The sequence below is a fragment of the Camelina sativa genome, chromosome 6 (assembly GCF_030686135.1).
Source record: "Camelina sativa cultivar CO46 ecotype springtype chromosome 6, ASM3068613v1".
NCBI classification, from domain to species: Eukaryota; Viridiplantae; Streptophyta; class Magnoliopsida; order Brassicales; family Brassicaceae; genus Camelina; species Camelina sativa.
The window spans coordinates 14,462,226-14,480,249 of NC_141885.1; the positions used below are offsets into that span (position 1 = coordinate 14,462,226).

The window sequence follows — 18,024 nt, forward strand, 5'->3', positions numbered from 1 at the left end:
GGTGCTGACAAAGCTCGTAGTCCGTCTGCTGCAGGTCAAGGTCCTATACTCGGTTTTTCTAGATTCTCTGTTTTGGGTGATACAGAGGATGTTGGTGAGTCAGATACTGCAGTTGCAGTGACTACGGTTGACCATCAGATCTTGGCTACTGGCTTGGGTACTGCAGGAACAGCTCTTGTTCCCGTCAAGCAGGTTCCTGCGGTGGACGCCCCAATTCGTGCTTCATTACCGCGGCAATCGAAACAACACAAGGCTACTTCGGAGTCTTCTTCTTAGCAAGCTAGGGGGTTTCCTTCTGGCATATCGAGCAAGAAGAACTCCCGCAATCGTCATTAATGTCAGGTTTTTTCTGGAACATACGTGGCTTTAATAAATCAAAAAAGCATTCTATTGTTCGTGACTGGGTGCAAACAGAGTCCCTGCAGTTTGGATGTTTGCTTGAAACGCGTGTCCAGGAAGATAAGGCCCCTCGGATCATTTCTTCAGTATTTCGTGGCTGGTCGTCGATGACAAATTATGAGTTTAATCCTCTAGGGAGGATTTGGGTGGTCTGGAAGGATGATGTGAGAGTAACCCCAATTTTTAAGAGTGGTCAGGTTGTAACCTGTTTTGTCTTATTATATGGGAATACTATGGATTTTTTTTGTCTCTTTTGTCTATGCATACAATTTGGCTGAAGCAAGAAAATAGCTTTGGGAGGATCTCAGACATCATTTTGATTCTCCCTTGTTTGCTAATAAGGCTTGGTTGATTGCAAGAGATTTTAATGAAATACTTGATGGTGATGAGCACTCTAATTACGAGAATGATCCCTCTGTCACGACTGGCATGAGAGATTTTCAGAATGTCGTTCGACATTGTGCTCTAGTGGATATGCATTCACACGGTCCTCTGTTCACCTGGGAGAATAGGAGAGATGAGGGTCTCGTTTGTAAGAAACTGGATAGTATATTGGTTAGTGAAGCTTGGTGTCGGCTTTTTGTGGATGCATATGGGGTCTTCGAATCTGGGGGCTGCTCCGACCATCTAAGATGCAGATTTTTGGTGGGGAATCAAATTGGTAAGCCAAGGGGACCTTTTAAGTTTCAAATGCTATCCTGTCATTTCTAGAGTTTATGCCCACGTTGCAGTCTTTTTGGGGCAACACAAGCAGTCTATACCATTCTACATCTGCGATGTTTCTTTTTTCTAAGAAACTAAAAGCACTAAAACCACTTTTGCGGTCTCTCGGTCTTCAAAGGCTTAGTAACCTTTCTGAGCAGGTGGAGGATAAAACCCTTTGCGAATGTCAGCTCTCTACACTCACCAACCCAATGGTTGCAGCGGAGGAAACTAAGAAGCAGGCTTTCCAGCTATGGGATTTTGTCTCTGACTTGGAGGAGAGATTTCTGAAGCAACGATCCAAGTTGCATTGGCTACTGGTTGGTGACAAGAACAAAAAGTTTTTTCACAATGCTGTCAAGTCTCGACAATGTCATAATGCAATCCGTGAGATACTCTGTAGTGATGGTACCAATGTCAAAACACAGCCAGAGCTCAAAGCAGAGGCAGTACGTTTCTTTGAGGAGTTCCTACGGCATACACCACCAGATTATGTGGGTATGAGTGTTGATCAGCTAGTGGAATTGGTGACATTTCGCTGCTCCACAGTTGAGCACGAAGGCTTACTGAAGGTGGTCTCAGCAGATGAGATTCGTCAAACACTGTTTAAGATGCCAGCGAGTAAAGCACCTGGACCGGACGGTTACACGGTTGTATTCTTCAAGCAAGCATGTCCGATCTTGAGACCAGATTTTATCACTACTGTTCAATCTTTTTTTCCTCAAAGGTTTCCTTCCTAAAGGTGTCAATTCGACTATCTTGCCTCTTATACCTAAGAAGGCTGATTCTAAGGAAATGAAGGACTACCGCCCTATTTCTTGTTGTAATGTGTTATACAAGGTTGTATCCAAGATCCTTGCTAATCGTCTAAAGGTTATTTTTCCTTCCTTCATTGCTCCAAATCAGTCAGCTTTCATCAAGGATAGACTTATGATGGAAAACCTATTGCTAGCATCGGAGTTGGTTAAAGACTATCACAAGGACTCTATTTCTCCGCGATGCATGATGAAGATTGATATCTCCAAGGAGTTTGACTCAGTGCAATGGCCTTTTTTAATAAATATACTCAAGGCAATTAATCTCCCTAATGAATTCATTCACTGGATTGAGCTCTGCACTGGTACGGCTTCATTCTCTGTACAAGTGAATGGCGAGCTAACGGGTTATTTCCAAAGTACAAGAGGATTGAGAAAAGGTTGTTCGCTGTCTCCATATCTCTTTGTAATCTGTATGAATGTCCCGTCTCTTATGCTCGATAAGGCTGCAGCTCACCGATACATTGGCTACCATCCTCGCTGCAATACTATGAGTCTCACTCATCTCTCTGTTTTGCCGATGATATTCTCGTTTTCTCCGATGGAAGCTCACGCTCTGTTGCAGAAATTTTAGTTGTTTTTAACAAGTTTGCAGTCATCTCTGGTCTCAAAATCAGCTTGGAGAAATCTACCCTCTTTATGGCTGGTTCTTCTCTACAACATCAACAAGACATCCTCCAGCATTTCCCGTTTACGGTTGGCTCTCTTCCTGTGAGGTATTTGGGACTTCCCCTCCTCACATGTTCTATGACACATTCAGACTATTTACCTCTCATTGAGCGTATCCGCCTACGAATCACCTCTTGGACGAGTCGGTTCTTGTCTTTCGCGGGTAGACTTCAGTTGATCAAATCTGTGCTTTCAAGTCTCACCAACTTCTGGCTTTCTGCTTTTCTTTTGCCAAAAAAATGTCTTCAGGAGATTGATAGCCTTTTCTCGGCTTTCCTGTGGTCTGGACCGGACCTTAGCTCGAGGAAGGCTAAGATATCTTGGATTGATGTGTGTAAACCAAAGTCTAAGGGTGGTTTGGGGCTTCGTCGGTTGCGAGACACAAGTACAATGTCCATTTTGAAACTCATTTGGCGACTTGTGTCGGCTGGCAGCTCCGTTTGGGTAAACTGGGTCAGGCGAAACTTGATTAGAACTGGTTCCTTCTGGTCAGTTAATGAGAAAGGTGTTGGGGCTTCATGGATGTGGAGGAAGATTTTGAAATATCGACCAATTTCTGCGAGTTTACACAAGAAGGAGGTTACAACATGCCATGGTACATCATTCTGGTTCGATGATTGGAGCCCCCTTGGTCAGTTGTTTGGGCAGCTCGGGCAACGTGGTAGTATTGATATGGGAATCCCGCAGCAGAGTACATTGGCAGAGGCACTTTCATATCGGCGACGTCGACACCGGCTAGACATTCTGAACCAACTTGAAGATGTGCTTGACTCCTTTCGTGTATCAGTGCAACCAACATGTTATGATCGGCCTCTTGGGAAACAGAAGAACGGCTCTTTTAAGAGCAAATTTCTCTCGCACGATACTTGGGTTTTTATAAGGCAACCAAACCCCACCTGTGACTGAGATGCTGGTGTTTGGTTTCCCCAATTAACGCCTAAGTACTCTTTTATAACTTGGCTTGCTGTCCAAAACAGGCTCTCTACTGGTGACAAATTGGTTCAATGGAACGCTACTGCAAACGGGTCTTGTGTTCTCTGTTAGGGGCATAGGGAAACAAGGGATCATATTTTCTTCTCTTGCACGCACTCCTCTCAAGTCTGGTCTGTGCTGGCTCAAGGGTTACTTGGTGTCCGGTTTACCACGAACTAGGCCGATTTGATCTCTCTGCTTCTTGACTCGTCCATTCCACGGCTTCATCTATTTGTCCTCCGGTATGTTTTTCAGGCTGCTCTGCATAACCTTTGGCGAGAACGTAACGCTCGACGACATGGCAAAGCTCCAACACCACCTTTCAATCTCCCCAAGCTCATTGCAAAGCACGTCCGTAATCGCTTGCTCACTCTCGTAACTGCCTCTGGCTGTGAGGGTGGACTTCAATATTGGTTTCCAACCCATCCCATTTAATCAAGCTCTGGCTGTTTTTCTTCAAATGTTTTAGCTAATTACTTTAACTTTTAAGATGTAACTCTTTTGGACTACAGTCTTTTTTTGGTGAATATATTTTAACATTCATACAAAAAAAATACAACGAAATCGATCAAATGGGGTTTCACCTGACTATATGAACTGCACATAGTTTAAGTTCTCTTCGGATGCAACTTATATAATATGGAGTATTTTTACGAGAGTTATCTAAACGAATTTAGTAGGGTTTTTTTTTCTTTTCTGTTGGTAGGTTTGATTACCAGCAGTTGCATATGCAAAATTTCGATTATAAAGTTGAGAGTAAACAAGGGTATCAAATTGATACTATCAATGAAAGACTTCAGATTTTCAAATTAATAGTAAGAAAATAATAGTTTTAAACATTTTAAAGGAATTTAATGAATTTTGTCCAAATGACAGGTTAAATGGTCGGAAGACTCGGAATTGATACTTCACATGGGAACTTTCTATAATTTTTTTAAAAATGACATTATTATCGAAAAAATCAATATTGAACCAATATTTAACAAAATTTCAAAACTTGATTTATTGGATAAGATTAGAATTTAAAAGAATGTACAAGATTGAATAACACTAAAATTTTACCATGTAACGATTTACTCAATGGTCTTTCCCACCAGAATTTGAATCCACTAAATCACATTACTTTACATAGTAGAGAAATTGGGCCATGCATCGAGTTTTATCGATCCAAAAGGTGTAAAGAAGAAAATAACACTAAAATTTTATGGAAACTTGAATTAATGAACATGAATTTGTAATTTGATTGGTTTATAATATTTATTTCTATTAACATGTACCAGGTTTAGGTTATTGTCCTACAGTTATTTGGTAATTCGAAACTGATGCTTCCTATTGTTATTTTGTAACAAATAAAGTCAAATGTAAATACAAGCACTTAAACATGCATGGGAACTATTTAAGTCAACGACAACTAGACACCCTAACTTTTCTTTCTATATGAACATTTCTTGCGCCCTTCACGTTGGTGACAAGACAAGCTCCTACTTTATACTTATTGAGAAACAAACTAGAAATTTAAATATTATGTGTAAAACTTATGCATTAGAAAATGTATTTACTCATTCGTCAATTAAATTATTTTTGAACTCTTGTCGAAGTAAGACATGTTGATGTTCTCACGTTTCCAATGGAGCAACCCACTAAACTAATGATAGCAACCTACTAAGTACTTAAACCAAAATCATTCCTGCACTAGAGAAACTTTCAAAGTTTTTCAATCATTAAAATATTTATTTTTTAAATTATTGTTTATTAATTATTAAATTTCAAAAGTTATTAAATAACCAATTATTCAATTACTTATATTACATAAAAAAAGAAATCAAAAAATATTTTACAACAAAGAATCCAAAATACAAATATGATATGGTCAAGAAAAAAAATTAGAAAGAAGTTCCGAGTATACCACATACCATCCGTGGCCGTACAAACCTCTTTTGAGTTCAACTCATGAGAAAAGCTTTTGATGTCACCAACAAACCTCTTTCGTGGAGCACTTGTCATACGAAGTAAGGCTTGATAACGTGGTGATTCTGACTCTTTGGGATTTTCCCATTCATATGAATTCTAGAAAGATATATGTCAAGTCACCAAGATCACTTAAAAGTTAAAACTAATACACATAGGAAGAACCACTTAAGAAAATTATGTGATGGAGAATGGGGTACCTCCGGGGTGCAAAAGTCTGAATTTCTGAGAGGGCCAGAGCGACCAGATGACATCTCAGAGCGACCTGTGAAGTACCAACAAAAGAAAATTTGAGAAATAAGAACTAAAAAGGCAAAACTTAGAATCTAGTGTGTACCTGTTATTAGAATCTAGTCTGAATGTTGAACCCATCTCCACACCTCTCTTGTTGTGTAATGTGGCAGATACTGCTTCAACCCTATACCTGCTGCTTCACTAAAAATTCTAGTATTCTTTGGTTCCGCTTCAAGATGTGTTCAACTCCATCGTCCTTGCCTAGAACTGCCGATGTTAGGATCGCCACTAGGTAGAATATCTCTTCCTCCGGTGTTACTGCCGCCAAAGAACATGAGTATGAGCACTAAGCAGTATTAATTCTAAGTAAGCATTAACTCCTTCAGAGATCGAACCAAAGAGTCAAAGGCATAATAAAGCAGCCATTTGTATCTTAAAGCTGAACAACAAAGGAGCTCCAATCTCCAACAAAAAAATCACCTCTGTTCCCAAAACAAATCACAACCAACAAAGAAACTAACCCAAAAAAATGTAAGAGCTTCCTACTCCAAATCAAGAACTAAACAACACCAAATCCCAATTTTGCATGTACTTGTAGTCTTTTTATAAGAACATCAACCAATCCAACATAATCCAGTAACAACAATCAACAATTCCAAACAAAAGCAAGCGGATGAAACAACAATCTAAAACCTAAATCGAACCTATGAAACAACAATCAAGACAATGGACAGAATCACAGATTTCCAAGTTGGTAGTCCAATCATGAGCTAACACACAAGATCGTTGGTAGCTTTATCAACCGCCACCGTCGCCAAAGTTGAACAACTTCTTTGCGAGGCAGCGAGAGAGAGAGACGAAGTTATCGAGAGGATTCCGATTTGGTTCTATTCGGATTCGTTGGCTCGTCGAGGGAGGAAAAAGAGAGAGTCGGGAAAAGGAACGAAGAAAATAAGGGAAAAAAAAATATGTTTTATATTTTAATAACATCCAACCACAAGTGGCCACGTACCGTTTCTTCAAGGGTTCCTCCAATGCTTCTCAGAGCAACGGTTCTCAATTTTTGTGGGCTAATTTTTTAGTTTTTCTTTTCTTTTTGGCTGAGAAATTGTATGAGCACCCCTTAAAAAACACTACTGGACTTGCTCGTAAGGTTTTTTTTGCTTGAAATAGTTTCGAGGAAAATTTTCCAGACGATGTATGTATAAACAATAAAACGAGGACTGTCTTAACTTTGGTTCGAACAAAAGTGAATATGGAGAGACTCAAGAAGCTTTTGCTGGTCGCACTAATAGCGACTTCCGCCATTCACCTTGTTCAAGCTGAAGATCAAGACGGTACTATTATATATCTCAATGTTTCATTAGTTTCGTTTCTTAATTTTTACGATATTCTTTTTATAAGCTTTAGACACTACTGGTGGATACGGAACAAATATTTCATTTTTCTTTTTGTAATTCGTCCGTGCCGCCACCGCCAGGATTGATCTGATCGGTATCTAAACGTTAAAATCGACATATTCAGCTGTATATCCAACCTGTTCGTAAAAAAAAGTAAAAAAAAAAAAAAATCAAAACACGTAGGAAAAGAAGCTGAGATAAAATAACCAAAAAAATAAATGCAATATGCATACCAAATTTTTTCTTAAATTTTAAAATTCTGTCAGCTTAATAAGGTAGGTAGAGAAGATATGAAATTAGATAGGTCAAAAAGAGCTTTACTCAAATGTAAGAAAAATAAATAAAGGAAAGATTAATTTGTGAACAGAAAAGATCAAAAGATAGTAGATTTGATATTTCATAAATGAAAAATAGAGAAAACAACTCTCAGCTTATGTACATTGATGTTACAAACAAAAATTTAGACAAATTTTTACTTGCTAAAATATCTAATTACATGAGCTAATAAACGTTTTCTGAACACTATTATAGATCTACTAAGATGGAATCCAACTAATATATTTACGTTCAAATTAAAGTACGTGCGTTTTACTTTACTACGCAGAACTACTGTTATCCAAATTTTCGGATCAATTCCAAAAAAAAAACATAGTAAAGCGAATAGAATATTTTGACCAGCGTTGCTAGCACATATCAGTTACCATATTTGTAAAAAAAAAGTAATGGCAGAATACAACGTAATAGATTAAAGTTTGATGAGGACTTTAATATCTCTTTAGTTATAGTAATAAGAATTTTATTTCGTAACAGGATTTATTAGTGTGGACTGCGGGTTATCTCCGAATGACGTGTCTCCTTATATTGAGCCATTTACTGGACTACAATTCACAACGGATTCAAATTTCATTGAAACTGGAAAACTTGTTAGAATTGAGGCAAGCCTAGAGCCCATGTACCTAAAGTCGCAAACGACCTTGAGATACTTTCCTGATGGAATACGCAACTGTTACAATCTTACGGTGCAGCAGGGAACAAATTATCTGATTAGAGCTAGAGCTGTGTATGGAAACTACGACGGTCTTAACATTTTTTTAAAATTTGACTTGTACATAGGCCCTAATTTCTGGGTAACAATAGACCTAGGAGAGTACGTAAATGGTAAATGGGAGGAGATCATCTACATACCAAAATCAAATATGTTGGACGTGTGTCTCGTCAAGACAGGGACGTCCACGCCGATATTATCCTCCTTAGTGTTAAGGCCTCTTGCAAATGCTACTTACATTACTCAATCTGTTTGGTTGAAGACTTCAATGCGGGTTTATCTAAGCGACGACTCAAATGGTTTCATACGGTAAGTCTGTTGAGAGTTAAACTTGATTTTTAATCAAAATTAATTAAATCCAAGTTCTAGAGTTTTCTCTAGAAATATCAAGATCTCCACCTCCTTAAAAAAATATCTAGAAGTTCTAGAAAAATGTATCACCTCCTTAAACATAAAAAAAAATCTAGATATTTAATTAGAATTATATAGATAATTATAGTATTATAATCTAAATATTTTGATAGAATAATCTAGATTAAGGATTAAAATATTCTAGATATTTTGTAATATGGAGGCTATAAATACCTCCTCCTACTCTCATTTGTAACCAAGATGTTGTGAAGTTGTTCCAAGTTAAAATCAAAGTAATAAATGCTTTATTTCTAAACTATTCTCTCAAATACTCAAAACACTTTCTCCATCACTTCTAAAAGAATTTAGTTCCAACAAAGTCATCTTTCAAAAAAAAAAAAAACGTTGTTGGGGAATAGGAGAGTCACCAACCGATTGTTGCATGCTCTCTTGAACGTTTCTCTTAGCAACTTTTATGGCTACTAATTCGAAACCGTAATAATTGCATGTAGATATCCGGATGATGTCTTTTATCGTATATGGGGTTCATACTTTGAACCGGAGTGGAAGAAGATTTCTACTACACTTGGAGTGAACAGCTCTAGTGGATTTCTACCTCCACAAAGGGCACTCATGACTGCTGCATCTCCTGCCACTGCTAGTGCACCATTAGCTATTAGCGGTGCACTAGAGAAACCAAATGATAAACTGTACTTGTACCTTCACTTCTCTGAGATTCAAGTCTTAAAGGACAAAGAGAGTAGAGAGTTTGAAATCTTTTGGAATAAAAAGCTTGTATACAACGCCTATAGTCCTGCATATCTACAGACGACCAAGACTCTACGCAACACGTCTCCAGTTACTTGCGTAGGGGGAGAATGCACATTAGAGATGATCAAAACTATGAGGTCAACCCTCCCGCCTCTGCTTAACGCCGTTGAAATTTTCACAGTGGTTGAATTTCCTCAGCCGGAAACAGATGATAATGATGGTAAGTTTTCACTAGTGGCTTTACAATATTTTTATATGGTAAATCTAAATTTTCAAACATTGTTGAATTTATGATAGTGGTTGCTATGAAAAACATCAAGACATCTATGGTTTGGGTGAAGTCACATGGCAAGGAGATCCATGTGTTCCTCGACAGTTTTTGTGGAACGGTTTAAATTGCAACGAAACGACTTCACCTCCAAGAATCACTTCTTTGTGAGATTATTAAAGATATTTTCATAGTATAAGAAAACATTATCCAACTGCATTCTTACATGTTTTTTGTGCCATGACGTTTCTATAGGAACCTTCCTTCAAGAGGGTTAACGGGAAGCATATCAGTTGTTATTCAAAATCTCACCCATTTAGAAAAGTTGTAAGTATGAGGTTTGAGCCTTAGGCAAAAAAATAAAATAAAAACCCACCTACTTTATGAAGGTAACTAATTGAAGTAACTTCTAATTTCTTCCAAACTATAGGGATTTGTCAAATAACAACTTGACCGGAGAAGTTCCCGAATTCTTAGCAAACATTAAATTTATATTGTTCATGCAAGTTACTCTACATATAACAATATTTTGATTGGTGATATTCTTTTTGATCATGGTTACCTAATATATATATGTATGAATATTCCTCCGGTTGAACAGAAACTTGAGCAAGAACAATCTGAATGGTTTGATTCCTAAAGCTCTTCGTGATAGAGAAAATGAAGGACTTAAGTTATTGTAAGATGGAACTTGTCCCTCCTGAAAATTTCATTCAATATTTTACTAAATATCTTTTCCACAAAAATCTGAAATCTTTTTCTTTTTGTAGTGTAAACAAAAATGTGAACAACTGTTCATCTGGTTCATGCAACCAAAAAAATAAATTTCCTGTGGTGATTGTTGCGTTAGCTGTTTCTTCGATCGTTGTCATTACCGTGGTATTGGTTTTCATTTGTATGTTTAAGAAAAAGAAGACATCAAATGTGAAAGGTATTGCCCACACACTCATCATAATTAAAGTACACAAAATTTGTTCATGCACTAAACTGGGCTCTCTAGCTACAGCTCTACCCTCACATTCAATTCACCACAAGCAAATGATACATCCAACAGTATATCAGAAACATTTATTGCGACAAAAAGAAAAAGATTTACTCATTCGGAGGTTTTGGAAATGACAAATAACTTCCAAAGAGCTCTAGGTGAAGGAGGGTTTGGTGTCGTCTATCATGGTTATTTGAATGGTTCAGAGCAAGTAGCTGTCAAATTACTTTCACAATCATCAGCACATAATGAATGGCTATAAAGAATTCAAGGCAGAGGTATGAATTTTTTTCTTAAAAAAATTCAAACACATAATTATTTTTATATTTGTTAGACTAATGTGCTTGATTCATTTTTTTCTTAATTATTATTATTTTAAAAAAACACCTGATTCATTTTTTTTATTTGTATTTTTTGGTTTTTTAAACACTTGATTCATTGTTGTTTTAGGTTGAACTTCTTCTGAGGGTTCACCATATCAATTTGGTAAGCCTTGTTGGATATTGCGATGAACGTAATCAGTTGGCTCTCATCTACGAATACATGTCCAATGGAGACTTAAAACATCATTTGTCAGGTGAAACATGATCTATAACATTAACATTTTAATTAACTTTCAAATATTTTTATTATTAGAAACAGTTTATTTTGATGACTGATTATGAAGATCAGTTACAGGAATGCAAGGTGGTTCTGTTTTGAGTTGGAGTACTCGACTACAAATAGCTGTCGATGCTGCATTAGGTTTGTGCCACCTCATAACGATTTTAGTGACATTTTTTTCATGTGATCACCAGATGTAAATTTTTCAAATATACAAGTAGAGAGGACTCATACGTAAATAAAAAGGACATTTGCAAATATTGATAGGATTGGAATACTTACATATCGGCTCCAGGGCCGGTCCTATAGTTTATGTGGCCTAAAGCAAATTTATAGAAGTTTAATTGTTAAAACTTGTAAAACTTTAACATAGTAAATAAAAAAAAAATTGTTTCAGTAATATTTTTCAAGTTGTATATGTGATTAATAAAAGAATGAAGAAAATGGCAAAAAAAAAACTAAATTTGTGGAGGGAGAAGATTTTGGAAAATAAGAGGTGAAAAGAAAGAAAAAAACAAAACAAAATAGAAGATGGAAACCATGTGGAATCGAAACTGGGTGACTTCAAAGCTGCACCTAATGGTAATAATGTCACTAGACCAATAACATATTCAACATTGTGGTATAAATTTTTTACTTAATAATGTATGGCCTAAAGCATAGGTTTTGCCTGCCTTATGGTAGGGCCGGGCAATGGTGCATAGAGATGTCAAAAGTACGAATATTTTGTTGGGTGAGAAGTTCACAGCCAAGATGGCTGATTTTGGGCTTTCAAGGTCTTTCCAAATTGGAGATGACTCAGATGAGTCTCACAGTTTGACTGTTGTTGCTGGCACTCCTAGATATCTTGATCCCGAGTAAGTATTGTTACTCTACTCATAGATGTTAATGTTTTTTCTTCCATAACTAGGACTTTTACATAGACGTCTAAGTCAAACTAATGCTCCATGTAATCTATAACACGTAACAAATTACTGAAATTTGTGTCCGCATTTACTTTTAGCGTTTAAGAGTGAATCTTTTATCTATTTTCTTACCTTGCCAGTACTACAAAACAAGTCGGTTGGCCGAGACGAGCGATATCTACAGTTTTGGGATTGTGTTATCGGAAATTATTACAAACCAACCTGTGATTGATAAAACTCGTTTGAAGCCTCACATAACAGAATGGGCGGCATCTGTGCTTAGTAAAGGAGATATTACTAGAATTAATTGTTGATCCCAACCTTCATGGAAATTACAATTCTCGCTCTGTATGGAGAGCTCTTGAATTGGCTATGTCATGCGCAAACCCATCTTCAGAAAAACGACCAAACATGTCACAGGTTGTTATCCATCTAAAAGAATGTCTTAGGACTGAAAATTCAATGGGAAGTAAGAATGACATGGATTATCATAGTAGCATGTGCAACGAAGCCTCCGTCGCTTTGATGTATTTATGCTTGTGTTATTGTTCTTTCTTCGGGGAAGCTAGACCAATCGCTTCACAATCGCTTTGATGTATTTATGCATGTTATTATTTGATAAGATTGTGAGTTACAGTTCTCACTCTCTTATCCTCTGAACAGAGACGCAGCTCTGAACCCTAACAAACACACAGGTTTGTTACACACCTTTACACAATGATCACACAGGATGATCCTATATTTTTCCTCTCTACCTTTATTTATACTCTATCCTTCACATGCTTCTTCTCACTTTTAACATGTGCCTCTCACATGTGCTCTCTTATCAGGAAGTGTCATAATTTTAGTTTTTTATAACTATAGTGCTTAACTTTTTTTTAGACATCACAAATCTGTATACTGAATTTGATAAACTCATCGTCGTGATCTGTGTATGATTGGAGGAGCATTTTGGCGCCAGGGAGAGTATCACACGACTTCAAAATATGTTGTTTTTTATATACAAGTGTTGTGCTGAAATGACAAAAAAAAAACTTAGAAATATAAATTAAGGTCGAAACTTTAGTTAAATATGAAACAACAATGAGCCTCATGTCAAGTGAGTTGTCAAGTTGTGAAATGTAATAACGATGATATGTATTAATAGTTATATTTTGATTGGCTTTAGTTTTGTAATGAGGTGTCAACGTCTTATTCTTATAACACAAAATAGTTGATGCGTCGTTACAAGAGAGACACATTCGTTAATGAGAGGACAAATATTCTTTTGATCTCATATTCTCATGTATCTAACGTTATTATTTGAAATTTGAGGAGTTACCGTTCCACATTTCTTAGCTTCTTTATATCAAAAGCAAAGTTTTGGCTACTTACTCAACCGATGCACAGTAACTATTTCTACTAATATAGTTATCTAATTTTTTAATAATGATATATTAGTTATGACTTATGATGCATCATTTATATTTTTGTTGATAACTGTAGTTTCAGATCAAAACATATTTTTGTTTTGTCACAAATAGTTTGATTAGTTTTCGTAAGACAATGAAAGAATGCTTATATGTGTCAGATTAACTTATGCTAGATACTAATCAGCATTTTATACACATCCTTACAAATTAATTTTAAAACAAAATGTGTTATTCTTGCCAATGTCCTTTGAAAACTGAATATAATAATTGTTCGGAACATATTCAAATTATTGCAAAATCGGAAACTAATAAGACTTCAAAGAAAAAGTTACATTAACTTGACTTTTTCTTTTAAATCGGAATATAATAGTTGTTTCCAATGAGGCTTGACTTTTTTTCTTTAACCTTTTTTCTAATAAAAGCTATAAGGCATGATGGCTTGGTAATAAAAGCTGAGATATGACTTAATCAGCTCTTCCACTTAAAATGTCGAAATGACCGCACATAAGCTTTTTTTGTTAACTACCGTTCAGATCTTGCTTGGGAATTTAAGAGAATATGAAGAGTTCTCATAGGTTTTTGTTAGTGGCACTAATAGTAGCTTTTTCTATTATTGGTCTTGTTCAAGCTCAAGCAGGTAACCACATTTTAACTCAAACGTTTAGTATTTTTGTATACATTTTGAAACGAGTGAAATGTCTATCGTATTAATTGGCAATTCTTGTAAAACAGGATTCATCAGTTTGGATTGCGGATTATCCCCTAATGAGCAATCTCCTTATATTGAGCTGTGAAGATACATTGTGTTGACAGAATTGTAAAACTGACAACAAGGCGTAAAAGAGAAACTAGTGAAAAAGATAAGAGAAGACCACGATGACAGAATCCTCTCAAGGTAATGAAGATGCCAAAGTCTCAGTTACAACATGAAAGCTTGAAGATCATCAAATGCAAGTATAAAGAAAGCTTGAGTTCTATAACTCAGTAACAAAGGGAGAGATTGAAGATATATTGGTGTTGTTACTGGTTATAAGACTCAAGAGAGATGATAAAGAAGCAATGGGTAAACCTGATACAACTGAAAGTACAGACACAGATGCAGTGAACGTTGTAGTAAACAAGTCTGACACGATGCAGTGAACGTTGCAGTGAACAAGTCTGACACAAACATATGTTGAGACACATAAGCAGTGATCAAGTTGGAGCATGTTTAACCAGCTACAGACACAGATGCAATGATTCCTCATAGAGAATCAGAGAATCTACCACAGCCAAGACAGCTCAATGTAAAGTCACATGGAATGAAGTGATGTGTTGAACCTTGGAGTCTTATTGAGAAGATCCAAGAAGTGAGAGCTCAACCAATCATGCTTTAAGTTCATGAGAACAAGTCTTCCATTAGCAGCTGAGTAAACCTCAAAGCACAACAGAGCAGAAAGGAGGTAGCAGCTGCATAATACAATAGAGCAGAAATATGTTTTAGCAGCTGAGTTTACTTGAAGCGCAACGCAGAAGAAAACATAACAGACAACATGGAGTGACTGTGTAGTGCAACAGAGCTGATAACAGAGCAGACATTGTGTAGTGGCCGTGTAGTGAAATAGAGCGGAAAAGCTTTAAGTTGCAGCAAACATTGGAGCGGCTGTGTCAGAGGAAAGGCATGCTTGTGTTAGGTGCGACAGGAACAAAAGCATGGGTCAAGTTGACAAAAAGAGAACAAGCTTTTACCCAAAAGACAATAAGAAGAAGCTTGTGGAACCTAGGGTTTGTGGAGAACTCTAAGAGATATAAAAGGAAGAAGTGGTAACAAGAAGCAGTTCACACACCCTAGACCTAAAATTGAGAGAAGCACACATGTTGTGTGTAGTGTTCTCCCACCAGCAAGATAGGGAATCTGCTGGTGGTTTTTGTAGAGGTTCACACTCGTCAGAAAAGACAAAGAGTGATGGTTCCTTTAGTTTATGTAGATTAGAGTGGTAGGCACAAGTGTGTGCTAGATATCATTGACAAATGTGACTTTTGCGTTCTAATTCTAGTGAATGATTCTGGACTTGGTCCCGGAGATGTAGGTTATCTGAACCTCGTTAACAAATCTCTTGTGTCGTCTCTTCACTATCCTTTCATCTCTCTGTTAAGCATCACACATACAGATCTGTCATAAAAGTATGTAGATCTAGCACGCATCTCATTATTTCAAGCTGGAAACTGGATTACAGTTCTCATTAGATTCAAGCTTCATCCAAAGTGGAAAAACTGATAAAATTGATACAAGTCTTGAGTCGAAGTACCTAAGATCACAAATAACGTTGAGGTACTTTCCAGATGGAGTAAGAAACTGTTACAATCTTAGCGTTCATCAGGGAACAAATTATTTGATCAGGGCTACAAGTAACTACGGAAATTATGATGGTCTTAACATTTCGCCTAGATTTGATTTGTACATAGGCCCTAACTTTTGGGTAACAATAGATTTGGAAAAGCATGTAAATGGTGATACATGGGAGGAGATCATTCACATCCCAAAGTCAAACTCTTTGGATGTTTGTCCTATAAACACAGGCACATCAACGCCTATCATATCGGTATTGGAACTAAGGTCTCTACCAAATAGTACTTACATCACATAATCAGGTTCTTTGAAGTCGATACTAAGATCATACCTAAGTGAATCAACAAAATTTATAAGGCAAATCAACTTTAAATTTATATTAAAGTTATGTTACACTTTTTACTTATTCTCTTGTCTAGAACCGACCCAAACCCCAAGATGATGAAGCATTGGGTTGTGGCCATTTATTATATGAGTTAAATTCGGCCCTACAAATATTTACATACAAATAAAAAATGATGCAGTCAATTTTTTACACCTACCTTGTGACCTTGTTAAACTCAGAACTGGCAGGCTAATGATACACAGAATTTTGGTTACCGCAGGTACCCAGATGATTTCTATGATTGAAAATGGGTTCCAGACTTTGAGTCGGAATGGAGGCAAATTTCCACCACTCTCAAAGTGAACAACACCATTAATGGTTTTTTTGCACCGCAAGATGTGCTCATGACGGCCGCAGTACCTGCCAATGCTAGTGCACCGTTGACTTTTACCAAAGATCTTGAGATCCAAGCCTTGCAAGCCTTGCAAGCCTACCAGACTAGAGAGTTTAGCCTTTTGTGGAACAGAGAAGTTATTATTCCAAGTCTGAGCCCTAAATATCTGAAGGCCAGCACTCTTTACAGTGTGTCACCATTTGTTTGTGAAGTAGGGAAATGCTTATTAGAGCTGAAAAGAACTCAAAACTCAACTCTCCCGCCTCTACTTACCGCCATTGAAGTTTTCACAGTTATTGACTTTCCACAGTCTATAACAAACGAAGATGATGGTAAGTTTTTTGTTTTTTTAATGTATATTTAAGTACTTATTACGTAGTATGCTCTTTTGATGAAATACTCAAAACTTCTTACATGCTCAATCTAACACTAACGTCAGAAAAGTTTATGATAGTGATTGCTATCAATAACATCAAAGACACCCACAGATTGAGTAGAATCTCATGGCAAGGAGACCCATGCGTACCAAGACAGTTTTTGTGGGATGTTCTAAGTTGCAACGAAATGAATGTGTCTACTCCACCAAGAATAACTTCCTTGTGAGACATCTATTATTATTACTCAACCCTCGTTAAATATGTCAGAATATAATTTCTAACGACATTAGATTTTTTTCTTTTTCTTGTTTTATTTTGAACCTATAAATAGAAACTTGTCTTCAAGTGGCCTAATGGGAACCATATCAACTGTTATTTAAAATCTTACTCACCTCGAAAAGTTGTAAGTATCATCATTATTAATTGAAAGGAAAATGGTTTGTACATGTCAATGATTTTTTTTTTTAATTGATTTCTTACTAACATTATAGGGACTTGTCAAATAACAATTTAACAGGACTGGTGCCCGAATTTCTAGCTAACATGAAAACATTGATGTTCATGTAAGTTTTCCCACATGTTACTAAAGGTTTTTTTCATGGATCATGTTCACCTAAGTACGAAAATTTATTAGGTTTTAACAGAGACTTGAGGAAGTACAAACTGAGTGGGCCAATTCCAAAGACTCTTCGTGATAGAGAGAAGAAAGGACTAAAATTATTAGAAATAAATCCATATTTATACATATTTTTCGGTCAATATCTCCCTTGTGCATTCAGATTACTAAGAGATCCATATGTTTATTTTATTTTTGTATTTTGTAGTGTTGATGGCGATAATACGTGTTTATCCAATTCATGTGTCCCAAAAAAAAGAAATCCAATGATGATAGTTGCATTAGTTGCTTCTGCAGTAGTTGTCATCATAGTGGTAGTGATCTTCATTTACGTGTTCAAATAGAATAAGCGATCAGTTTATATGGAATGGAAGGTATTTGCATAGATTAATTACTAAACACTAATTTATGTACTGGAAGGTCAAAGGTGTCATCGTTATTGTTGTCTTACTGGATTGTTCTCTACACATCTTTATCCCCATCG

General features: G+C 36.5%; 1 protein-coding gene, 1 long non-coding RNA gene and 1 pseudogene across 3 annotated transcripts; 2 read left to right on the forward strand and 1 right to left on the reverse strand.

The window, feature by feature from the left end:
* The first annotated feature begins 335 nt into the window (after positions 1–335).
* LOC147942584 (uncharacterized) lies at positions 336–3,992 on the forward strand. Its single transcript, XM_087456129.1, has 7 exons — positions 336–596; positions 742–954; positions 1,131–1,743; positions 1,829–2,275; positions 2,362–3,384; positions 3,563–3,714; positions 3,813–3,992. The coding sequence occupies exons 1-7, from the start codon at positions 336–338 to the stop codon at positions 3,990–3,992; spliced, it is 2,889 nt and encodes a 962-aa protein (XP_087312255.1).
* Positions 3,993–5,321: 1,329 nt separating this feature from the next.
* On the reverse strand, positions 5,322–6,703 carry LOC104790864 (uncharacterized). Of its 2 annotated transcripts, none has more exons than XR_768827.3 (4): positions 6,464–6,703; positions 5,863–6,077; positions 5,726–5,790; positions 5,322–5,624 (listed from the first exon to the last, which is right to left on the reverse strand). It is a non-coding gene; the product is annotated as an uncharacterized LOC104790864 (long non-coding RNA). The 2 variants fall into 2 exon arrangements; XR_015559011.1 differs by having other exon boundaries at positions 6,539–6,686.
* Positions 6,704–7,014: 311 nt separating this feature from the next.
* On the forward strand, positions 7,015–17,150 carry LOC104698915 (putative receptor-like protein kinase At3g46340; annotated as a pseudogene).
* The last annotated feature ends 874 nt before the right edge of the window (positions 17,151–18,024 follow it).